Here is a 27194-nt window from a genome sequence, read left to right as displayed (position 1 = left end):
CAATTCACTATGCTGTTGAATATTAATCCTCTCAAAAAAAATGTTTGAAGAAATTTTCTTTTTATTTATGAAATCTGAAATGAGAAAAATTTAAACCCCCCCCACCATTTTTTTTTCACATCCCCCTTTCCCTTTTTCCAAAACTGATCTCAATTCAAATTCCTAATGGAGTTTGCAACAATAACTACTCATTTAAATACATCATAAAATATTAAAATGTAAAATAAAGTGCTTGTTATCACTGAATGGTAAAGATTGTTTTAATTTATCAGTTGGTAGTAAAAGTGCAGTGTTCCCGCCTGCCCTAAATAGAAGGGCGCCCCGCCCTTGGTGCCCTTACCCCCGCCCTTCTGCCCTCCAAAGCCAAAGAATGCCCCCCTCTGCCTTTTCAAAAGATACATTTTTAGTGAATATACATTGTATATTGTATAAAACAATGATTTAAGTTGATTCAACTACTATTCTGGACAAAGAAAGATAACTCCAATTGAAAATTTCTTGCTATTGCACAATATTGTGCAATACTGTGCAACTGAAAATATTTGCTATTGCACAATACTGTGCAATTGAAGATTTCTTGCTATTGCGCATTACTGTGCAATTAAAAATTGCTTGTGCAATTGAAGATTTCTTGCTATTGCTGAATACTAAATATAATAATTTTGGATCCTGATTTGAACCAACTTGAAAACTGGGCCCATAATCAAAAATCTAAGTATATGTTTAGATTCAGCATATCAAAAAAGACCAAGAATTCAATTTTTGTTAAAATCAAACTTAGTTTAATTTTGGATCCTTTGGACTTTAATGTAGACCAATTTGAAAACGGGACCAAAAATTAAGAATCTACATACACAGTTAGATTTGGCATATCAAAGAACCCCAATTATTCAATTTTTGATGAAATCAAACAAAGTTCAATTTTGGACCCTTTGGGCCCCTTATTCCTAAACTGTTGGGACCAAACCTCCCAAAATCATACCCAACCTTCCTTTTATGGTCATAAACCTTGTGTTTAAATTTCATAGATTTCTATTTACTTTTACTAAAGTTATGGTGCGAAAACCAAGAATAATGCTTATTTGGGCCCCTTTTTGGCCCCTAATTCCTAAACTGTTGGGACCAAAACTCCCAAAATCAATCCCAACCTTCCTTTTGTGTTCATAAACCTTGTGTTTAAATTTCATTGATTTTTATTTACTTATACTAAAGTTATTGTACGAAAACCAAGAATAATGCTTATTTGGGCCCTTTTTTGGCCCCTTACTCCTAAACTGTTGGAACCAAAACTCCCAAAATCAATCCCAACCTTTCTTTTGTGGTCATAAACCTTGTGTCAAAATTTCATAGATTTCAATTTACTTAAACTAAAGTTATAGTGCGAAAACCAAGAAAATGCTTATTTGGGCCCTTTTTGGCCCCTAATTCCTAAAATGTTGGGACCAAAACTCCCAAAATCAATCCCAACCTTCCTTTTGTAGTCATAAACCTTGTGTTAAAATTTCATAGATTTCTATTCACTTTTACTAAAGTTAGAGTGCGAAAACTAAAAGTATTCGGACGACGACGACGCAAGACGACAACGCCAACGTGATAGAATATACGACGAAAAATTAAAAATTTTTGCGGTCGTATAAAAATCCAATGGCGGTCAATAATAAAGATTTTCGTAGGAAGAAGTTTATGTTAACAGAGTCATATAATATAATTATGTATTATAAGTCTCTGATGTTAACAACCTTTAATACAAAACTATTAATCAACACAATCAATTTAACGCTCTAAGCATCTTATTCTGTTATACTATTTTCATTTTTTTATTGCAACTTATTTTATTACAAATTAACGTGTAAATTAAGGTCCGCGTTCATCGATTGTAAACACTGTCGAGTTCGGTTTACATAAGAATTTTAAATATATACGTATCCGTCCGATCCGTGCATAAATCTAATTTACTGATCGATCGGTGACAGTTGTCAGGGTAACTCTCACATAGGTTATTTGACTTATCTGACGGATCCTATGGGTCACCGATCACCGATCACTCATCGATCAGTCAAACATCCGTCACCGATCATTCACCGATCAGTCAAGTTCACGTCAAACAGTAACGCCTAAGGTTGCAAGTACTGTAGTAGTAATCGAACATTTGTTGATTCAATCATTTCAAAATGGTTGTTCCTCCTTAGTTACGCCTGGTCAACTGTGGATTTGACGGCAACTTTTAGCCAATGAAAAAAATTGTTACATACAAATTGCATTAGAATCTAATTTTGTTGAACAAACAATGAATACAATCCTTAACATAAGAAATAATGTTTACACTTTACTAGAAATAAAATACAGACTTGCAATTGATGTCTACTTTGTAAAAAACAAACAATAAATATTCTTACTCTGACAGTAAGTCACTGAAGTAGATCCTGTATTCTCAGTTGTCTGCCCATTTCCACATGATTTACAAGTTGTCTTTCCTGTCTCATCTTGGTAGTAGCCTCTCTCACAGGGTTTACAGTCTAAGAGTCTCTTGTCATAATAATTTCCAATGTTACAAGTTTCTGTAAATGAAAATCCAATTTTTACAAAACTCTTTCTACTTCATCCTTGGACTTCAAATAAATTTTATATTCAGAGAAGATATTTGAAATTTTTTGCATCCATGGATGAACTTTTTTTTTAAATATCCTATATCACATGATTGACATGTGACTTGCATATAATAAGTAAACTTACTATAACAAAGTGTTGAACTGGTTGTCCCTGAACTCTCTGTTGTGTAACCTAGGGCACATGATTTGCATGTTGTTTGCCGTTCTTGGTCTGTATACTGTCCTACAGGACATACTCCACATAATTCATTGGTGTTGTCATAATATGTTCCTCTAATACAATTCACTACAATTAAAAAAAAACCACTTTCTACAACATTCTTTGAATTTACACATCTTATATATCTTCTGTGTAAAATGTATATTTTATGAGAAACTATAATACACATTTTAGAAACATAACATGTCAAACACATCTTCAAGTTATGAGGGTTTGATCAAAACAAGGTAAAAATACTACCACAAAAAAGGATCAGAAATCATTTTCTGTTTAATATTTTCATCTCTGTATCAAAATAAGGAATAGGACAGACAGCAACCATTGAATTAAAGGCTCATGACATGGGATACACATGAAGAATGTGGTTAGCTTAAACATGTCTGAGCATTCCATCCTTTACTAATCAGAGATTGTGGTGTAAAAGCAGAATATAAATTCAAATTGCTTAAAACAGCTGGAAAGGGATCGACTCCTTAAACAAGACTAGTATATGATATTTACCACAGATTGTGTCTACTAGTATCTGTCCAGTCTGACATTTGATGTATGGTTTAACCACCAGTTTCTCAGCATCACAGGAGAAATCATCTGTGTTGAATTCCTCATTCTTAATCATGGTCTCTAACTGGGTCAATGGCAAGGCATTTACTCCATCACTCATCAAGCTCCTGTTACGAGAGAGGAAAAAATAGAGTAAAACTAAGTTAAGTCCTAGTATAGGTAGTATATCAATGAATCAACTTGTAAAATAAGAGGGAAAAAATCTTCAAAAGCATAACTTCTTCATCATACTTCCAGAAATTCTTTAATTTATCATTTAATTTTTTTATCTTTTAAATTGAACATTCACTTCAATGTAGCTATTGCTAAGCTTCCAAAGTCAATCTAATTTGACCTTAACTCATATAGACAATGCACATTACACTTCTTTTTACATTACAAATATCACAGTTTTTCTTAGAATGAAGTAAAGCTTTTCAATTCACATTTGTCTACATGTCTAAAAATATATGTAAGGTATTTGTTATATAATTTTTTTTATATATTATAATCTTATGATGCAAAACAATTGTAATAAAAATATTACAAAGGCCTTCTTCCAATGTTTCTTAAAGATCAAATAATTATAATTTCTTCATACCTGCCAACTTTCACGATTTAGGCGTGTATTACACGATTTTGACCCTTTGTCACGATTGCACGATCGTGATCGTGAAAAACCCTCTAAAACACGATTTTGTGAAAATCTACACGAAAAATATGATAGTTCCCGATTTTGAACTGTGTCCAACATGTCCAAGGAAGACATTCGTATTCAGCCAATCAAATTCTATGTTTCTCATAATCAAATTAATCCGCCAATCAAAAACGTTTTCTCTCAAGATAAATCTAACATCCTAGATTTTGAACTTGTGTTGATTTCCTCTGTATTTTAAAATCGTGAACATGGCAAATGGTTTTTCACCTGCAAGGAGGTTCTTACACAGAATAAGAATAAAAGCATGACTGATTGACAAACTTCAATGATGCAGTACTACCATAAAGATAATAAATAGTAGTTTATTCACTAATTTATTGATATTACTCTTGCTGTAATAAATGATATGTATTTAATTAAAATACCAAATCATTTACTGTACTATTCTTTATTTTTCACATGGACAAAACAAAAAAAAACCCACATGAGGAATCCCTTAAATGAGGGACTTCCCTTAGTCAACATGGTCAAGGGGTCATTTTACTTCTGTGAAAAATAAAAAGGAAAAATGTAGATTTTTTTTTAACTTAAAAATTGGGAATTCTGACATTATATATAGAACTACTTTTCTAAATGCAGGGTCCAATTATTTTGAAAAATAAAGAAGATATCCATGATATATTAGGCCAAGAACATACCAAAATTCTTGGACATGTGTTGACCATATTATATATACCAGATAGATCATATGATGTATAATTCTTTGGGAAAAGTTTCTTCAAATAATATGAATATCAGAATATGTGCTAATTTTTACTTAAAAAGTGGTTTTTAATGTCCTTACATTGAGGGGATACCCCTAGGTGTTGTTCCCAACCTGATAAAGGTCTATCTTTGTGCATAATTTTAAATTGGAAAAGTCAACAATTATTTAATATCCTTACACATGAAATTAATTCCTGGTCTTGCAGCTACAAATATACCCTTTGGGTAGTGCTCCACAATTAATGGAGGAATATACAAGAAACTGAACTGAACTGCTACATGTTCATCTTTTCTACTAATATATAATAACTAGAATCATGCAAATAAACTTTAGAAAAAGGCATGTAAGCTCATCTTACAAATATGACACTTTTTCTAGTCCACAAAACAGCACACGCAAAATAGTCGTCGCAAAGAATTGTAACCTTTGAAATTGTTGTCGCGTACTAAAACCCCCATGGGCACTTTCAAAACTTGGCAGGTATGTCTCTTACCCATTTACTGGAATGTCAAATGTAACATTATATGTTGATTTAGTTGATCTTCTCCGTCTTTTTCCTGATGACATACATAATATAGTTATGTTGGAAAAATTACATCCAATCTCAGGACACAGTCCAAATTCCATGTTCCAATTGTTCATATTCTTAACAAAGCTCTCATTAAGTATCTGTTTAGAACTGAGTGTGCAGGGAGGTCCTAGATATACTAACTCTCCTTTTATTGTTCCATCAGGGGACGAAGATTCTACAAAATTATTGAAAGAGGTTTCATTAAACAAGGTTTTAAATAGATATACAGTCTCATATACTTATAGATTTTTATAATGCATTTGAATTGGATATGGCTTGATTTCAGTTTCAATATAATAATAAACAAGACTTTGATGAGATTATAGTTATTATTAAATTATATAACAAGAATTAATACCTGGTGACATTTAATTCTCAAAGAGTTGTTAAAATATATTTCTCTTCTGGTAATTTGGTTTAATATGATGTTTTATCAATTACATATGACTCTTTGTGGCATAAAATAAGTGCATACTTGGCCAGGCTTCTTCCTCCTTTGCTTTTTTCAATGATTTCCCAAAAAATATGTGAATTTGAACAACATATTAATGTTCAATAGCATCAAAGCACCAAGATATAAAAGTAACTGTGTCAAGCTATTTCCATGGCGTCAAGAAACATATAAACGCCTATCAGTTTCTAATATAATAGTAGACACTTACCAGCGCAAGTAGGGAAGTTAAATTCTCTCCCTCTGGGTGGGTCCCAGAATCCTTCACGGCCACATTTATAAAATGATGGAACTTCCTCTACAAAGCTCTGAATTCTGGGATCTTGACATTTGACAGAACATTGTAAACCCTCTGGCCAGGTAGAGCATGTCAGGATCACATTAGATGGTGGTGCAGGCAAGGAACAATTAAATGCTGAAAATAAATATAAGCAATATAAAAAATGCTTCAAATGTTATTCTGACTTCTTTATTTTTCTTTGGACTGCTTTTCTCATAAAAATACACATCTTAGTAAATAAAAAATTGCTTTTAGATTATATTTACTTTATGTCACTTGACATTAAGCAAACAGCAACCAATCAATTATTCTTTCAACTTTGACCTTGAATTAATCTTAATTTAAAATAAATCGGGAAAGATGCTGCATCCCCTTGTATATATTTTTATAAAGAGACATAAATACAGAGTTGTAAAAGTGACACCACCCAAATTTAAAATTGATCTGTGATTAGAGGTAATAAGCATTGTGTAAAAGTTTGATAACATTTGGTTGAGACAAATTAAAGTTAGAGAAAGGAAACTAATTTTGGGATGTATGGACAGAGGTATGGACAGAGGTAACACTTCATGCCCCCTCCACTGCATCAGAGACATAAAAAAAGACATACAAATCATTTGGAAATCAGGAAATGTCAAGCAGGTTTATTATTACATTTTCTCCAAAGTATTGTATTTTAAGGTTTAGAGTATATTTATTATTTCTTACACCTCCATTTGCGATTAAAAGAAAATTTTAAAAAGCAGTATCACTTTACCCCTTCTCAAAAAAAATATCAAACTACAGAATAGTAAAGATACTTACGTATAACATACACTGTAAAACTGCAGATAGCTGTGTTATTTTCTGTGTCATAGGCAATATACATTACATCATATTCTCCATAGGCAAACACTTGACCTACAACATTTTAAGGCAAGTTTTTATGCATACATAATATATGAAGTAAGTGAAGTAATTGAAATGAATTTTATACCAATAATAACAATTTTTCTTCGCTTAATGTACCTTGTATCTACTAAATTTGAGGCCATTCAATGTTTTTAATGGCATTTAAGTGAACTTATTGTATTGAGCATTAATAAATGCATGAATCAATTCCCAATTTTACAGCTAACAAAAAATTGAAAAGTTTGTTATCTCACATTAAGATACCCATTGGCTTACAAGAACTATTACCACATATTGAAATATTGAAGTAAGTAAATATAATGATCTCCCTTTAACATGTTGGACCAGAAATATATTCCCTTATGCACATCATCAGGTAGTGTTCTACAAATTTTTTAAGACTCATTTATATCCATCCAGCCATTTATATGTACTAACAAGGCACAAAGACTGACAGACAAACAGATGAACGGACCAATAGGTTAAGGAGTGGACCAAGTGATTCCAATATACAGCCCTCAAAAACTGTTTTCAAAGTGAGCGGAGGGTAGTAATGTGTTTATCCAGGGTTGGAACTTCATATTGATTTACTGCAATGTCTCAAAAAAAGTTTTACCTACTCTAATCCTGAACTTGTAGCCAATTGATCCCAAAACTTAATAAATATATTACTAATTCTGATTCAATACATACCTGATCTGTGTGTCTGTACTACATTGATGATCCCTAAATTATCTGTAAACTGATGATTCAATACATACCTGATCTGTGTGTCTGTACTACATTGATGATCCCTACATTATCTGTAAACTGATGATTCAATACATACCTGATCTGTGTGTCTGTACTACATTGATGATCCCTACATTATCTGTAAACTGATTCAATACATACCTGATCTGTGTGTCTGTACTACATTGATGATCCCTACATTATCTGTAAACTGATGATTCAATACATACCTGATCTATGTGTCTGTACTACATTGATGATCCCTACATTATCTGTAAACTGATTCAATACATACCTGATCTGTGTGTCTGTACTACATTGATGATCCCTACATTATCTGTAAACTGATGATTCAATACATACCTGATCTGTGTGTCTGTACTACATTGATGATCTCTACATTATCTGTAAACTGATGATTCAATACATACCTGATCTGTGTGTCTGTACTACATTGATGATCCCTACATTATCTGTAAACTGATGATTCAATACATACCTGATCTGTGTGTCTGTACTACATTGATGATCCCTACATTATCTGTAAACTGATGATTCAATACATACCTGATCTGTGTGTCTGTACTACATTGATGATCTCTACATTATCTGTAAACTGATTCAATACATACCTGATCTGTGTGTCTGTACTACATTGATGATCCCTACATTATCTGTAAACTGATTCAATACATACCTGATCTGTGTGTCTGTACTACATTGATGATCCCTATATTATCTGTAAACTGATGATTCAATACATACCTGATCTGTGTGTCTGTACTACATTGATGATCCCTACATTATCTGTAAACTGATGATTCAATACATACCTGATCTGTGTGTCTGTACTACATTGATGATCCCTACATTATCTGTAAACTGATGATTCAATACATACCTGATCTGTGTGTCTGTACTACATTGATGATCCCTACATTATCTGTAAACTGATTCAATACATACCTGATCTGTGTGTCTGTACTACATTGATGATCCCTACATTATCTGTAAACTGATGATTCAATACATACCTGATCTGTGTGTCTGTACTACATTGATGATCCCTATATTATCTGTAAACTGATGATTCAATACATACCTGATCTGTGTGTCTGTACTACATTGATGATCCCTACATTATCTGTAAACTGATGATTCAATACATACCTGATCTGTGTGTCTGTACTACATTGATGATCCCTACATTATCTGTAAACTGATGATTCAATACATACCTGATCTATGTGTCTGTACTACATTGATGATCCCTACATTATCTGTAAACTGATTCAATACATACCTGATCTGTGTGTCTGTACTACATTGATGATCCCTACATTATCTGTAAACTGATTCAATACATACCTGATCTGTGTGTCTGTACTACATTGATGATCCCTACATTATCTGTAAACTGATTCAATACATACCTGATCTGTGTGTCTGTACTACATTGATGATCCCTACATTATCTGTAAACTGATGATTCAATACATACCTGATCTGTGTGTCTGTACTACATTGATGATCCCTACATTATCTGTAAACTGATTCAATACATACCTGATCTGTGTGTCTGTACTACATTGATGATCCCTACATTATCTGTAAACTGATTCAATACATACCTGATCTGTGTGTCTGTACTACATTGATGATCCCTACATTATCTGTAAACTGATGATTCAATACATACCTGATCTGTGTGTCTGTACTACATTGATGATCCCTACATTATCTGTAAACTGATGATTCAATACATACCTGATCTATGTGTCTGTACTACATTGATGATCCCTACATTATCTGTAAACTGATGATTCAATACATACCTGATCTGTGTGTCTGTACTACATTGATGATCCCTACATTATCTGTAAACTGATGATTCAATACATACCTGATCTATGTGTCTGTACTACATTGATGATCCCTACATTATCTGTAAACTGATGATTCAATACATACCTGATCTGTGTGTCTGTACTACATTGATGATCCCTACATTATCTGTAAACTGATGATTCAATACATACCTGATCTATGTGTCTGTACTACATTGATGATCCCTACATTATCTGTAAACTGATGATTCAATACATACCTGATCTGTGTGTCTGTACTACATTGATGATCCCTACATTATCTGTAAACTGATTCAATACATACCTGATCTGTGTGTCTGTACTACATTGATGATCCCTACATTATCTGTAAACTGATTCAATACATACCTGATCTGTGTGTCTGTACTACATTGATGATCCCTACATTATCTGTAAACTGATGATTCAATACATACCTGATCTGTGTGTCTGTACTACATTGATGATCCCTACATTATCTGTAAACTGATTCAATACATACCTGATCTGTGTGTCTGTACTACATTGATGATCCCTAAATTATCTGTAAACTGATGATTCAATACATACCTGATCTATGTGTCTGTACTACATTGATGATCCCTACATTATCTGTAAACTGAGGCACTGTCCAATTCACAATATTAAGTCTGTTAGCAGTAACAACTTGTACATATTCTGGACAGTATATTACTGTTGGTGCCTCTGTATCTTTAAAAGAAAGTACATAAGTATTAAGTCTTCTTTGTTCTACTCATTTACACAATAAAATTTCTAATTACACTACATCAGGCTCTTTTCACAAAAGTCTATTTTTAATTGTAAGTTATGCTGAATATTCTTGACTTTCAAGAGGTTTTACTCGTAAGATTTGTTGTGAAAATAGTTGTTGGATCCTTTAAATACATCTTGAAAGCAATGACTTATGCATAGGTGAATGTTGTTTTTTTTTGTACTCTGCACTGATAAACTAATAAAACTTTAAACTTCTTTTAAATTTGAAATCAGCAAAGAGCCCATACCAAGCATGAACAGAAAGATTTACCATATCAAGGCAAAACACAACATAACATTATAATTACCTTCAGTTGTGTTACACCATTCTCCTTCATAACTTAAGGGACATTCGTCACTGCCACATAGAGATGGTTCGATCACATTCACACCTGCAGTTTCTGTGCTGATATAGCTGGTAAATTCTTGCCACCTAAATACTGACCCTACTGGCATACTGATAGAGCAGTTTTTACCTCCCTTTGTTATCTCAGACTCATTCAGTACAGTATCATACAAATTCACCTGACTAATCATACCATGAAATGTACTGTTAGAATCTTCTGTTGCTTGTCCAAATACAAGTTTTTGTCTGAAAATTTAGAATTGTTTAAGTTAGTACAAAATATGTTAAAATTTCTATAAATTTAGATCATGATACCCATTAACTTATAATTGATTTTATGCCTACCAGTATGTAAGAATACATTTCAGGAAATGACGTAAACAAATAATGCAAACGCTCCTAAAAATACAAATTCTTAATAGTGTGAAAATTATGAGATCTGTATTATTTCGATCTCTCTCTCTCATTCCAATAGTCCATACAATTTTGAGATGAGAATTAATAAACCATCCTTATTCAATTGTCTACTGTGATAAAATATTTAAAAGGTTTAAAGTTCCAATGGAATCTATTATACATGTAAAGTGGTTATTTACCTTTTAGGAAGTTCTTGACCATTACCAAATTCATTGCCCTCTACCTGTATCCAACCATTGATATAAACTGACCAGTGTCCACTATCATGGCTATCCCAAGTTACACATAAATGATTCCATGACCGTGGTGTCACTGATATGTTGAACTCTGTCTGTCTGAAGTACGACAGGTGTATACAGTCACTGTATATACTTAAAACATCATCTTCCCTGTTACTGAAAACAAATAAACCTCTGAGAACATGTTGATAGCATCATTGTCAAACAAACTCTTAGATCCTATGGCTTAAACTATATAATATTTATAATGCTTTTTAAAAAATAAGTTAAGATATTTATTGACAATAAAAAAGTGTAAGCCAACAAGGAGAAACATCATTATTTTCCAAAAAAAGAAGATAACTCCTAAATACATGAAAAAGATTGAAATAATCAAATTTTATTTCGCCACTGAGCTTCAGTCTCTCTTTTTTTTTTATCATCAAATATCTTTATTATTCATGCGGTATTTATCCCAACAAAACTGAGGGGTTAACCCAGGAGCTCCTGAGGGGTTAACAAAATCTGAATTATTCAAAAGTTACGTTAATGTGTTGTTCTGAATAAAAGTTGAATTTTCACATTAAAAACTTGTTTATTTTCTAAATTAGAAAATAATTTACCCATTTACAGCCACTAGAGTTAGAACAGGCATAGATGACATCAGACCAAAAGCCTTGTACCACAGACACACACTAAACTGGTTTCTATTCTTTATTCTTTTAACACCTGTATCTATCCTACTGTTACCATGGAAATACAAATCAAAGTCAGGGTTTACCTCTGAAATATAGAATAAGAAATGCATAAGATTGAGTAAAACAAAAAAAAAACATTTATTACAAACTCTTCTTACTTTGAAAAATTAACTTTTAGTTAGGTATTCTTTCAGCACGTGAACAAAAGTTTTCTCTTATCTAAAATTGTATATTTTGAATTTTTCCTATGTTAAAGATTTTCATGAAATCTTACAAGAAGACATCAGAACTTCTTTCCCACAATTGAAAATTTCATGAAAAATAAAATGATTTTAAAATTCATTAATTTACAGAAGAATAAAGAGGATAGTCATAGATATTCTTGGATAAAACTGATTTACATTTCTAAATATTTTACTGATGATTCAGTTGCAATACAGAGGTAAACTTTGAAATAAGATATATGCTTCTTTCCCCTCATTGAGGATTCAAATCACTTAGACTGATCACTGTGTGTTAATTGTACTATGGATGAAAGCTTTAACAGCAATACCTCTTTATTGAAAACAAAAAAGTCAGATTATCTGAACAATCATTTTACCAAAGGGACTTTTATAATGAACAAGAAGTAATTGTAACAGGATGCTGTTACGAAGTCTCCCAAACAAAGCTCCCATAACTCGCCATTCATATGGTCCCATGTTCATTTGATTTGATTTTTTGTCCCATACAAGAATATATATGGCTTACGAGTAGGGATCTCCACCATTTACAAGTATTCAAACAGGAGGGGGTGGTGATGACCCCCAGGGAATTCACCTACATTTCATTTCATTTGTTTTATTGTCCCCTACAAGAATGTATATGGTTTAAGGGTGGGGATCTGGACCGTTTACAAGATAATAGCACATTCTCAAATTGAACGGGGTGGGGCAACCCCCAGGAACTTCCCTTTAATTTCATTTGATTAGCTTTATTGTCCCATACAAGAATATATATGGTTTAGGGGTGGGGATATTGACTGTTTACAAATTTTCAAACAAGAAGGGGTGGGGTGACCCCCTAGGGACTTCCCTCTTATTTCATTTCATTTGTTTTATTGTCCCCTACAAGAATATACATGGTTTAGGGGTGGGGATGTTGACCGTTTACAAGTTTTCAAACAAGAGGGGGTGGGGTGACCCCCTAAAAACTTCCCTTTAATTTCATTTCATTTGTTTTATTGTCCCCTACAAGAATATATATGGTTTAGGGGTGGGGATGTTGACCGTTTACAAGTTTTCAAACAAGAGGGGGTGGGGATGACCCCCTAGGGACTTCCCTTTAATTTCATTTCATTTGTTTTATTGTCCCCTACAAGAATATATGTAGTTTAGGGGTGGGGATCTGGACCGTTTACAAGATAATAGCACATTCTCAAATTGACTGGGGTGGGGATGACCCCCTGGGACCTCCTATTAATTTCATTTGATTTGTTTTATCATCCCATTCAAGAATATATATGGTTTAGGGGTAGGGATCTGGACCGTTTACAAAATATAAGCATATTCTCAAATTGAAGGGGGTGGGGATGAACTCCCAGGGACTCCCCCTATATTTCATGTGATTTGTTTTATTGTCCTATAATCAATTCTGAAGACTGCATGTATCTATCACTTACAGTTTTTAAGTTATATTCATTTGAAAATTTTAGAAAATAAAATCCCATAGGGTTCTATAGTAAACCCCTTCCTCCTTTCTACCCCCAAAATACCCCTTAACAGACCCCAATGCACAAACGAAAGATTGATGGCTCACCTAGACATATTAGTCTACCATTTTATGAAATTCTAAGTCAATCTGACAAGCGGTTTTGGAGAAACGCTGCGGACAAGTTCATTTTTTAAAGTGGCGGAAGAGGAAGAGGAAGAAGAAGAATAATAAAAATAATAAGAACTGAGCAAAAACAATAAGTCTCCAAACTTTGTTTGGGAGACTTAATAAGCTCCCTTAAAACAAAGGTATCTAATAATAAGTTATCTCCCTTGAAACACAGTTCACAAACAAATGATCTATAGCTATTTTTACCTTTACCACAATCAGGACCAATAAAGCCTGGAAGGCAGACACATTCTCCATTAAAACATTCAATGGCCCCATTTTGACATGAAGGACATGGAATATCAAGGTCAGCACAATCTGTTCCAGTATACCCATCTGGGCATGTGCAATAATATCCACCAATCAGATTTGTACAAACTCCTTCATGAAGACATGGATCTGTAAGACATTCATCAATGTCCATCTGACAGTGACTTCCAGTATAACCTGAAATTATGTTAAAATTATAATCAGTAAACTTGAAAATTCATTTGTTTTAAAGATACATTTTAGATAATTCCATAACGTCAGCACATGTTTTAATGTTCTTATATGCAATGCTGCAATAATCTGAAAAGTAGTACCGGGTATATACAATGTATATGTTTTATAAAACACAACCCTCCAATGTTATCTCTAAATGTCTTTTTCATTTCATTGTTCATTTTATTGTGTGTTTGTGGTTTGCTGTCAATCATCAACTATATTTCAAAACAAAAACAAAACAACATCAATATTTTTCTCAAGTATATAATAATTTCTAATTTACTATATTGGTTGGTCAACTTGGGCACACAAAATAAACCTTTGTCAGGGTTGCCCTTTACACCCTTTCTATCAATTGCTAACAATTATCCCGACTGTTATGATTCTGGTCACTGAATAATGGAAATAAGACACATATTTGTCCTTTCTACAAAGAAGAAATAACTCAACCATCAGCACAATTCAAATATTACTTAAAAGAGTATTGCCCTACCAGCCTCACTTTCAAATTAAAATTGTAATTCGACTGACCTGGTTTGCAAACACAAGTGTATTGGTTGATACCATTGATGCAGACGGCATTGTTGTAACATGGTAAGCTAACACAGTTATCTATCAATGATTCACATCTACTGCCCGCCCATCCAACTTCACATCTGTAACAAATCATAATCATTGGTCAAGTTACAAATAGATAAAAGTTAACAAGATCAAGTTCATAAACTTATGACCATGCTGTCAGATCACACTTTTTTTTTGGTGGGGTTTGTGTCAGTGGCGATTCCAGGGGGGGGTTCCAACGGTTAGAACCCCCTTTTTTTGAACGACCATTGAATTTAAATGAGGACATATGGTTGGAACCCTCCCTTTGTCCTGGGTTGGGAGCCCCCTTTTAAAAATGGCTGGATCCGCCCGAGTGAACAGTCTCTACACAATTTTTGCCTTCTGTTAGTAGTGTTTTGTGCACTGTTTGTAAGTCTTCTTTTTTTGCCATGAGTCTGTTTCTCTTTCTTCAACTTGTGGTTTTTTTTTAATTCCCAAATTGGTATTGTCTCCCCTTTTATTCATAAAAAAAGTCATAAATGTATGAAATAGTTGACATGAAAATAACACATTTTAAATATACTTACTTGCATAAAAAGGTGTCCACCAGTTCTTGACATGTACCATTGTGTAAACAAGGAGATCCAACACACAGGTCTATATGTTTCTCACACTGACTTCCAGTAAAACTCCCCTTACATGTACACCTATAGCCATTTACTTGGTCTAAACACTGGCCGTCATTGTAACAGGGATGTGAATCACACTCAATAACCTGGGTCTAAAAAGAAAAGTTTCATAGTTATTACATATAGCTGATACTGATGAACACCTAGAATTTTGGACATCCTTATCATTCCACAAGCATTTCTTCAAATTCAATACCAACAGATTCTTCTGTGGATTCAGTTATTTTTTCTATGGTAGCGATTTTCATGGATTGAGGAACAATTGTATTTTCATGTATACTAGATTTCGTGGTTTTGTGAAGTCTGCATAAAAGCCTATAGAAAAGTTGAACATTGAACTTAACGGTTCCCAGTTATGGTTCCCAGTTATCACCGAAATCAACAAAAATTGGTATAATGTATCCTACCAAAAAAAATGAATCCACAGTAACCATTTTGTCAAGAAAATCTCCAGTTTAGAAGTAGAATTTGTTTTAAATCACATCCTGGTTTTTAAATAATCACATAGTTAACTATGTAGAGATAATTATTCTTACTTACAAAATAAATGAAATAACAACTCCCGAATAGCTAACTTTTTTCTATTGTATATTTTGTTTTTTTCTAAAACTATGTCAAGTTATTGGTATACTGAAATTGAAAATGGAACACTTACTGAACAGTTGTGACCAGTATATCCATCAACACAAGAACAGGAGAACTGGTTTTCATGATCAAAACATTGACTTCTATGAGCACATGGACTTGATAGACATTCATTTGTAGGCTCATCACAAAATTCACCTAAAATATCACACATAATTTATTACTTGAAAGGACATATATGCTAGCTTATAAAAACCTTCAGATATGTAAATCATTATGTAATTAACATTACTACTAAATACTCTAAATTCAGAAATTATTGAGTGCATTTATTATTGCCATTTATTCATTTTAGGCTATAATGCGATTTTAATTTTTGCGATATGAAAAAAAATCCTGTCTGATTTATATAAAATATTGCAAAATGTGAGTTTAAATTATTGCAATTATAACCCTGTCGCATTTTTTGCAATAATAAAAACATCGCAATAATTTCTGAATTTACAGTAGTACACACTATCCCCTATAAAAACTCAACCATATGGTATTACTTTTTATATTTGGTACCGAATACCAAAAAGCTCTGATTAACAATTAGTAGAAAAATACAAGGGATTTGAATACATATACAATATTTCTATATCAGAAAACTTGTATATTAATCCATAACACTGTCCCACCCAGATCCTCCCTTATTATGTTGTATATATGTCAGTTGTACCAATAACCAGTATGCTATATCTTTGGTGACCTGACCGAATGCTGAAGAGTTACAGTGCAGATGAAAGCACCTGATTTACACTTAACAGAGTTCAGTCAGGGGACCAAGAAATGCCAACTGGTTATAGCACGTATAAAGGAATAAAGTAAACAGACACAGGTTTGGGAGAAAGAATCACAGTTTAATATTTTCTTTGCATATCAATATAGCAATAAACATATTTACAAAGAAAGCAAAATCCAGTTGAAAAACTGTGTTACTCCTAACAAAAAGTACATAATAACTGTGAGTTCTTTGAAAAATACTACTCTACTAAATTAAACAATACAAAAAGATATGTGAAGTTGATGCTTCTTATCAATAAACATATGTATTATGCGTATACATGCATATAGATTTTTAAGCAAATACATGTAATTGTCCTTAAGGGAGTTGGAGGGTGGGAAGAAAATATTTTCCCAGAAAATAATAATGGCTGCTGCAAGCAAGCGTTGCTTCAGGAATAGTTGAGTCTGTGTGCATAAAACAAAGGCCCTACTAATTAAGCACTGATTGGTTAATTCAAAATTAGCTATGAATCTCATTGGTTAATTAGTATGATCTCGAAAAACAATTAGTAAACGAGAAGCAGATGAGGCAGTGACTGGGAAACCCCATTGCTGATTGGTTAAAAACGTAGACATGCAATTGCCCCCAAGTAACTACTGAATAGCATTCCAAAACGTATTAAGTATTAATACTCTATTTAAATAAAATAGTTCCATTAATCCATAACACTGTCCCACCCAGATCCTCCCTTATTATGTTGTATATATGTCAGTTGTACCAATAACCAGTATGCTATATCTTTGGTGACCTGACCGAATGCTGAAGAGTTACAGTGCAGATGAAAGCACCTGATTTACACTTAACAGAGTTCAGTCAGGGGACCAAGAAATGCCAACTGGTTATAGCACGTATAAAGGAATAAAGTAAACAGACACAGGTTTGGGAGAAAGAATCACAGTTTAATATTTTCTTTGCATATCAATATAGCAATAAACATATTTACAAAGAAAGCAAAATCCAGTTGAAAAACTGTGTTACTCCAAAATAATCCAAACCTGTGTTAAAGTAGGAGATTAGGTTCATGCAATAGGTCACTTGGTAATAACAAATACATGCGTGACATGCTGTTCATAGGAAGGCAGGTATGGCACCCTTTTATGAATAAATAAAGTTTTCTCATGGTATTCAATTATTCTGAAAAGTATTGCAAGAATTCAGTGTCCTGAATTCAGCACAAGGTAATTACATCTGAAAATCAACACTGAATCAAAGGGCGCCTGTGAGCCTAAATAAAAGAAAACGAAGGGAGTGACAGGACATATGAGAAACAAGGTGATGCACAAACAACGGAGTTGGTAAGCATTCTTTCAGAAAAAATTGACATAGCTTTAACTCATGCAACCTTGAAACAGCGTCAGCCATATCATTGTGCTTCCCTGGTAGATGAATTGCAACAAGTTGAAAATTGTTAGTAGCAGACAGCCAAAACAATTCGCGCAAAAATGACATCAAAAGTTTGTTCTTAGAGGTACACTTATTGATACAACCAACTGTTGATGAATTATCACAATAAATATATACTCGCTTATTTTGCCAGCACTTAGCCCAACGCTTGGCCGCCAAAGCCACTGCAAATGCTTCTTGCTCATTAATATGCAAAGTTTGCGCAAATGGGAAATCCTCTTTCCAATTTACATAAAACCAATCGGTACCAAAAACTCCACCTGCACCTGTTTTGCAAGCATCAGTATAAACCGAAGTGACAGGATCAGTGTTAAGTAAGAAGGATTTCCCATTAAAAGTGGACATGAAATTGTACCACCAGTGAATATCATGCAAAATATCCCCACATAAGCGCATTTTATGCCAATCATGCTTGAGCTTCGTAATGCCATCAATGATTCTCCGAAGAAATACTCTTCCGCCGCGAACCACTGAAGAAGCCCAATTTAGCTTGCCCGCCAGGGACTGCAGTTGTTTCTTAGAAACATGCTTGCGCTGCTGAAAATCTGCCAAATCTTGCCTTAACTGCTCTAGCTTTGTACTAGGTAATCTTAATTCAAATGTTGTGGAGTCAATCTCCACACCTAAAAATACTAATTTCTGGCATGGGTCGAAGACCTTGGACCAACTAATTGCAAAGCCTAACTTGCGCAGCAAGTAAATTAAAACTCTAAGGCCATGTGCACAGCGCTGCTTTGTGCTCTCGCAAATGAAAAAATCATCTAAATATGCTATAATGGTAAAGCCTCTGCGTGACATCATGCGGCGAATAGCCTGGGAAAGTCTATGAAAAATACCAGGTGCTAATTTAGAGCCAAAAGGTAATTTTTTATCTATAAAAATATGTGTTTGACCGTCAGGGAAAGTCCACTGTAAACCTGTAAATTGTTGACTACTGCGACTGATACCCACAGATCTGTAGGCCGATTTTAAATCAACTTTGGACATGAAACAATTTTTTGTCACTAATTTTGCTGCATCATCAACAGATTGAAATTTTTGCTTATCCATATCCCCTGCAAAATCATTAACAGCTGAGCCTATGGGTCTGCTGCAATCATGAATTATCCTTACACCCCCATCTGGTTTTGAAATGACACCTAAAGGACTGATAATTTTTGGTGTTGACGTTGCCAACTCATAATTGCCATTTTCAATTTCAATTAAAATCTGTTGATGTGCTTTATCATAAAGAGGACTTTCAATATGTGCCGAAGGGTGATTTTTTGCTGAAATGTTAAGTGGAGCCAAATTAATATCCTGAACAATGTCAAACCCATGTTTTATGCCATGTAAAAGAAATTCTTTATCAGAATCATTTTTTAGTTCCTCTTGCCATACAGTATAAACAAGGTCACGCACTGGCTTTACCATTACACCCAGTTTTTTGAATGAGCAAATGCTTGGTGTTCAGCACCACAACCCTGGATGGCACAAATGTGCGAATAGCGACAGTTAGGTAAAAAACAACCTTTCCTACTATTGAATTTCCGACAAATTTCAACACCTTCTGCAGAATGAGATGCATATTTGGAATTATCCTGTTGTTGCTTAGATGCAAGCTTAACAGATGGACCAGAAGCCTGAGGTTTAGTGAGTAAGGCTTTTGGCCGAAGATAAACTGACTGTAAATGAGGGATGTCAGTGCCCCACCTAAAATTGTGCTGTTTTTGGAGTCGGCGGTACTCCCTATCAAAAAACAGCACTGACACAAATTCACATGATGAAACTAAATGATAAAATCTCATGGTATAAGATAAATAGTCAAGAACCTGTGTCTGTGTCAGTTCTCCTGTGCTCAGTAACTTGTACATGATAGACAGATTTGCCCTCGACCACTGACACAGAGACAGGGACTCAAGTTTGGGTCTTAAAGGGCCAGATTTAAAAACCAGTTGTCCCCCTGAAGTATCTGAAATAAGGCGCTCCTCAGACATGCTGGTCCCCCCTATATCATAGGAAACAAAGTCTGAAATGTCATTATACACTATTTTACTGTCCATGTTGGCAGATTTTAAATAAATCTGAGGGTCTTGCCAAGATAAATTAGAATTGACATTGTTCATGTTCGGGTTATAACTGATGTTAATTGGATCAGGTGCATGTTCTTTCTGGCTTGCTGATAACTGCTGAAGCACCGCCCGGATATAGCCGTCTTCTTGTTGATTGCCGCCATCTTGGGTTACACTATGGGCGCCGCCATCTTGGATTAGGCTGCGTGCGCCGCCATCTTTATTTACACCGGAAGCATGTCCGTGTTCGCCTTCTTCCTGTGCGCATGTCATACGTTTCGACGGTTGCATGTCCACCTTCTCTATCTCGGCACTATTGTCCTTTCGGAAAGTTTTATTGACCGCTCTTAATAACATTTTTCGCTGTCCTATCGGCATGTTCGTCTCCGCCAAATCGTCTGCCTCAATTAGTGACACCGCTTCCATGTTTTCGAATCCTAGCTCTAGGATTGTCTCAGTGGTTCGTTCACTGAGTTTCATGACGTCGGCCCATGTTCTCACTTTATCAGATGGTCTGTCGGACGAGGCCATAAATGTGATTTCTTCATCGTTTGACATTATTATATTCCGCCGAGAATATTATGCATAAATGAGCGCAAAGGTAAACAGCCACACAGCAAACAAGCAAGTAATAATAGTCAATCCCGTCTCATTGACGAGTTTGTAGCCTCATATATGTAACATATGAACATCTTTGCAGGTATTGAAAGAATAAGCAGTCATAAATAGTCACGATGATGCCTAGTCCAGCAGTATACGAATCATAGATTATCGTCGGACTGTTTCTAATACTCGTACCGCGCACATGTACATATTCTTGTAAATCCTTGGTTTAAACAATAGCAGAATTTTGTGTCTGTATCCAATACGAAATTAATTAATCCATTGTATGATGTAAATTAACATTATACGATCATAATAAAGAAAATTTTTCCCAGAAAATAATAATGGCTGCTGCAAGCAAGCGTTGCTTCAGGAATAGTTGAGTCTGTGTGCATAAAACAAAGGCCCTACTAATTAAGCACTGATTGGTTAATTCAAAATTAGCTATGAATCTCATTGGTTAATTAGTATGATCTCGAAAAACAATTAGTAAACGAGAAGCAGATGAGGCAGTGACTGGGAAACCCCATTGCTGATTGGTTAAAAACGTAGACATGCAATTGCCCCCAAGTAACTACTGAATAGCATTCCAAAACGTATTAAGTATTAATACTCTATTTAAATAAAATAGTTCCTAAATAAACAAACAAAAATAAAAGATTGCTTTCATATATTGTGAGCATTGTTTATTTAGAACAAGCTACTTGTACCTCAATTTTTCAGTCTACTGCTTTTTTCAACACAATTTTGGTTTTCTATGTACTTTCTGTTTTTCTACTTCTTGAGATGAATAAAAGGACTGAGACTCAGGAAGAATTTTAAGTCTGCTTACACTTCTTGGGCACCTGATATCACCAAGTTTTGGGTGGGGGATTCTGTTACCGCATGTTTAGTTTTCTATGAAGTATTTTGTGGATTTGGCTTTTCATCGTCTTTTTGACATGGATAGTTTCTATCTAACTTTTGAATTTTGAATGTCCCAGCATTATTGTATCTTTTACCTCTTTTTCAAGACCTTTATTTGTGTGAACTCACTTTGAACAGGCTATCTTTAGATTTATTGATTATTTGTTCCCATCCCAAATGTGCATGAAATAAGGTTTTTGGATGGTGAGCAAACATTATCAATTAATTAAGTCTTACCTGTCCATCCAGGTAGACAATTACAGGTGTAACTATTTATCTGGTCTACACACTGAGATGTATCTGGATTACAATTATTCTGTTTACATTCGTCTACGTTTATTTCACACAATACACCAGAGTAACCTGTAAACAAAATCAAATTCCGAGTTAAAAAAAAATAAAAATATTTCTGCATATAATTATAGGTATTGCATGTAATATAGTAATTCCTTTTTTAATATGCATTTTTCTGATATCTGATAGCTAGGTAGTTAAATATGGACATATCAAGCGTCGTCAATGGACAATACATATAAGTCCAGATTTATCCAGTATGCATGGAGTCAGATTAAGTCCTTCAATACTCGACCAATCAATTAGATGTAATTCCACAAACTAAATCTTACCTAGTAAACAGTTACACAAAAAAACAGTCAGTGTAGTCTGACAGGATGCTCCATTCACACAAGGACTGTTATCACACAGAATGTTGTAATTACACAAACTAAGTCTTACCTAGTATACAGTCACACATAAAACCAGTGAGTGTGGTCTGACATGATGCTCCATTCACACAAGGACTGGTATCACACATAGTGTAATTACAAAAACTAAGTCTTACCTAGTAGACAGTTACACACAAAACCAGTTGGTGTGGTCTGACATGATGCACCATTCACACAAGGACTGGTATCACACATAGTGTTGTAATTACAGTGGGATCCATTATAACCAGGCTGTTAATAAAAAGAAAGTGTGGTTTGTTAATATGTGGTAACTGTAACTATTGTCTCTATAACGTATGCTTTACCTCTGACAAGCCATATTATCACATTCATTTGAAGGACCTCAGTAACAGAGTGGTCTAAGTAGTCCATCTACTGTATCTCTAGCCAACCATGTGTCATCAGTACACCGGATAAAGGTACTAACCAAGCGGGCGTGATCCATTTTGACCTCACACGGTAACGAAAATCTGTGTTTTGTTCACATACTATCAATGTGTAACTCAATCTAAACATAATTGTTGTTTTAAGAAATGATTTGTTCGTAGGTTAATGATTAGAGATGTCTCATTATTTTCCCAAAACAAGAACGATTACTAAAAACATGTGCAAATACTTGTCAAAGAAGTTGGCACTTGTCTCATCCAATATAATTCTATATTCATAACAACTCTTTTTCTGATAGAAGGCCACTGTGCGTGTGTAATAAGTATAGATGTATCTATAATTGGCATTGAAATCTTTCATGCATATGTTGTTGTTGATATTTTATTCCGAAAAGAAGCGTTGTGAACGATGTGAGCTGACCACAAAAATCCTTCTGTATGGTGCATAGTTAAGTTGCTGTACACTGTACACAAAAACAAAATTTTAATACTCGTTTTTTTCCCAAAAAGTTTCAAGGAATGAGTAATCACAGGGAGGTTTATGATTGGTAACTATTACTTGTGCCCAGTATTAAATTTCTTTCAGGTAAAACATATAATGTCTTGACAATTGTATTGAAATTGAAAGTTGGTGTTGACATTCACAACTATTTGCGCATTTACAAGTTAATTGTTCTTATTAGAATATAAAAGTTGTCTTATAAATAGGAAAAAATCGATGCGAAAATTATTTTTGAGCAAGAATTTCAGATGTTGAGAAATGTACACTGAATATTGATAAAACAAAACAAAGATCTTTGTAACCGTGTCAGTTCAAAATAAACCATGCCCGCTTGGTTAGTACCTATATCCGCTGTACGATGATACACAGTGTAGCCTATATACATGGAGATTGTAAGTTGGAACCCAGCATATGGCAGGTGTGCTTGACTCCAATCTTTATGACTAGGATTGCTTGAGATCTGTGATTCTTTCTAGGCACCCAAATTCAAACTTGATCTGTGTTTTGTGGTAATAAGCATTGGGTATAAATGTCATCAAGTTTAACTGAGGCAAACTAAAGTTAGTGAATGGAAACCAATTTTGGAACGTATGGATAGCCATACAAATGGACAAGGGTAAAACTTAGTGTCCCTCCACTTATGCAGGGCAAAAAAAATAAAATTGCTTAAATAGTAACCTACCTGGCAAAGACATGTATAAGAGTTGACCCCATCGACACAGACAGCTTGGTTTCTACAATAGTGGCCTTGACACTCATCAATGTTGATCTGACAGTATTCTCCTGTATATCCTGTCATATAAGATGTCAATTCATAATCAATTAGGTTTTACCAGTGAAATGAGATCTTATTCATATTGTTTATTTTCATTTGACAAAACTGAGTACTTCATTTATTGTTAGTAAGCTTGATTATCCAATTAAAACTGCAATCCCAAATTTTTATTTATACAGTTCTTGCATTCATAGAAGAGACATTTAAACACAAGTACTTGAAATGTCATTTTCGCCCTTTTAAAAAATCCATAAAATATGTAATTTTTAATGAATAAACCCAAAATAATTCTAACTGCTGTTTGTCTAATATTTTATAATTTAATTGCCTACCTTGAGCACAGGAACAGCTATAACCACTGACATGTGGATGACAAACTCCATCATTCAAACAGGATCCATTATAACATCTCTCTGGTAACATACTGCAATTCTTTCCAACATAACCTGTACCCTAAAGGGAATACAACAACAATAAATAGTTATATTACTAGTTTAAGCATATTTATTTATAGTGGATTGGGAAACAAGTTTTCTCGTTTGAATTGTTTTACATTGTCTTATCTGGGCCTTTTATAGCTGACTATGCATTATGGGCTTTGCTCATTGTTGAAGGCCGTACGGTGACCTATAGTTGTTAATGTCTGTGTCATTTTGGTCTTTTGTGGATAGTTGTCTCATTGACAATCATACCATATCTTCTTTTTTATATTTACAACTTATATTAATCCCTTTCCACTTTGCCGGTGCGAGTGCTGCCTTGTAGCGACATTAGCCTACTCTTTTTCAAAATCTACAAGGGTGTCTTTTACCTGCAAGAGATATGGCTCTCTCCTAACACGGGTCAGCCATTTATTGTCCCCTTTCGACGGACTATCATCGTTTCCTCAAGACCATACTGTTAGTTATATTACTAACATCAAAAAGTGTAATCTTCATCATGTAGGAACCACAAATATATGACCTGGATATCCAATCAGTCTTTACTTGTTGCCCCAATTGTGTTTCATACTTTCAGTAAGTTAGCTGATGGGATTTCAAAATTAAGATATATCAACTTTTGGAAATTTGGTGCAGTTTGAACCAAACTTCAGACAAAAATTTGAAAGTTGAGCTAAATGGTATTGGGAAGGGTGTCTTAGGGTGTGGTTTTACACCTAGCATACAAAAAAAATTAGAGAGGTCTGAAATGTCCAAAAGGATTAAGCATTGTAGAAATTTAACTATTGACTGCCTGAATAATAAATTTAAAGTTTGGATAAAGTCAATATTAGTTTCCAGCCTTAAATAAAAAAAAAGATTTGTGTCCAGAGAAATGTCCATCCACATTCTAAACCATGTGTTTAAGAGATCTTGACAGACATAAGAATCAGCTCTAACAAGAGTAAATACTTACAGAACAGTTACAGATAAAGTCATCTTTCAAATCTATACATAGAACACCATAAAGACCTCTATACACAAGCTCTAACAAGATTAAATACTTACAGAACAGTTACAGATAAAGTCATCTATCAAATCTATACATAGACCACCATAAAGATCTCTATACACAAGCTCTAACATGAGTAAATACTTACAGAACAGTTACAGATAAAGTCATCTTTCAAATCTATACATAGACCACCATAAAGATCTCTATACACAAGCTCTAACATGAGTAAATACTGACAGAACAGTTACAGATAAAGTCATCTTTCAAATCTATACATAGACCACCATAAAGATCTCTATACACAAGCTCTAACATGAGTAAATACTGACAGAACAGTTACAGATAAAGTCATCTATCAAATCTATACATAGACCACCATAAAGATCTCTATACACAAGCTCTAACATGAGTAAATACTTACAGAACAGTTACAGATAAAATTATCTATCAAATCTATGCATAGACCACCATAAAGATCTCTATACACAAGCTCTAACATAAGTAAATACTTACAGAACAGTTGCAGATGAAATCATCTATCAAATCTATACAAAGACCACCATGTTCACAAGTATTTGGATCACATTCAGTCTTCTCTACACAGGAACTGCAAAAAAAATATTTCATTTATAAAGCTTTACATTAAAATAGCATAGAATGTTATTTATGATATTCCAAATATAAGGTTCTTACTGTGCTTATCCAGTGACCTTTGGGGTATCACAATAGCAATGGCTCAAACAGTTTACCAAATTGCAGTTAGATTTCTTCTCCAACTAACTGATCAACTTGGTAAAATATTTTAGCAGATTGCTCAAGTGAAATGTTGTTAGTATGAAGTGAGTGCTGTAAAATCAAACATAATACTTACCATCCAGATCCAGTTAGTTGAAATCTTTGTCATTTGTTTCAAACACAAAAATGACTTACTATAGTATGAGTCACTGAATAAGAAGGTCTAATTTTGACATGGAAACTTCTATCATAAATAGATTTTATAAATAAATAGTTGAAAACATTGTTTTGTAAGTTTATAATTTATAGCTCAGTTTTCCAACAACAAGTTAGTGCATAATTGTAATTTGGATTTTTTTTTCTAAAGCAATTACTTATCTGCTACCATTAAAGGGAAATAATTTACATTACTGAAAATCAGCAAAATGTTGTCACAATTTTTGTCTGACAAATATCAACTTTCCTCATTACATTACTTTTATGATTATTAAACTTTTATCCTCTATTTTGAAAAGAAACAATGAAATTTATTTTTAAGATGATTAAAATTTTCAAAAAAATTGTAGCAAAATCAGAAGCCAGGTATCATTGATTAATTTTTTAGTGTACAATAACTCAATAAAAATTATTTCCCTTTAATGC

The 27194-nt window shown here is 33.8% G+C and overlaps 1 protein-coding gene across 1 annotated transcript in view; it reads right to left on the bottom strand.

Annotated features, from left to right (window-relative positions):
• The window catches only part of LOC139489675 (uncharacterized), a 146150-nt gene that overhangs the window by 16781 nt on the left and 102175 nt on the right, over window positions 1-27194 (bottom strand). Inside the window, exons 46-64 of the mRNA XM_071276331.1 lie at window positions 26331-26424; window positions 24716-24836; window positions 24291-24400; window positions 22837-22951; window positions 22233-22358; window positions 16273-16400; window positions 15516-15709; window positions 14917-15041; window positions 14107-14346; window positions 11965-12124; window positions 11303-11518; window positions 10669-10952; window positions 10157-10297; window positions 6900-6995; window positions 6027-6230; window positions 5287-5539; window positions 3331-3497; window positions 2734-2895; window positions 2397-2558 (exon numbers count right to left, since the gene is read on the bottom strand). Coding sequence (XP_071132432.1) covers window positions 2397-2558; window positions 2734-2895; window positions 3331-3497; window positions 5287-5539; window positions 6027-6230; window positions 6900-6995; window positions 10157-10297; window positions 10669-10952; window positions 11303-11518; window positions 11965-12124; window positions 14107-14346; window positions 14917-15041; window positions 15516-15709; window positions 16273-16400; window positions 22233-22358; window positions 22837-22951; window positions 24291-24400; window positions 24716-24836; window positions 26331-26424 — 3098 coding nt within the window. The remainder of the gene's footprint in view (window positions 1-2396; window positions 2559-2733; window positions 2896-3330; window positions 3498-5286; window positions 5540-6026; window positions 6231-6899; window positions 6996-10156; window positions 10298-10668; window positions 10953-11302; window positions 11519-11964; window positions 12125-14106; window positions 14347-14916; window positions 15042-15515; window positions 15710-16272; window positions 16401-22232; window positions 22359-22836; window positions 22952-24290; window positions 24401-24715; window positions 24837-26330; window positions 26425-27194) is intronic.

This window comes from Mytilus edulis, chromosome 9, assembly GCF_963676685.1.
Source record: "Mytilus edulis chromosome 9, xbMytEdul2.2, whole genome shotgun sequence".
Lineage (NCBI taxonomy): Eukaryota > Metazoa > Mollusca > Bivalvia > Mytilida > Mytilidae > Mytilus > Mytilus edulis.
Note: the sequence above shows the minus strand (reverse complement) of the source record. Positions and strands in the feature narration are given on the sequence as shown.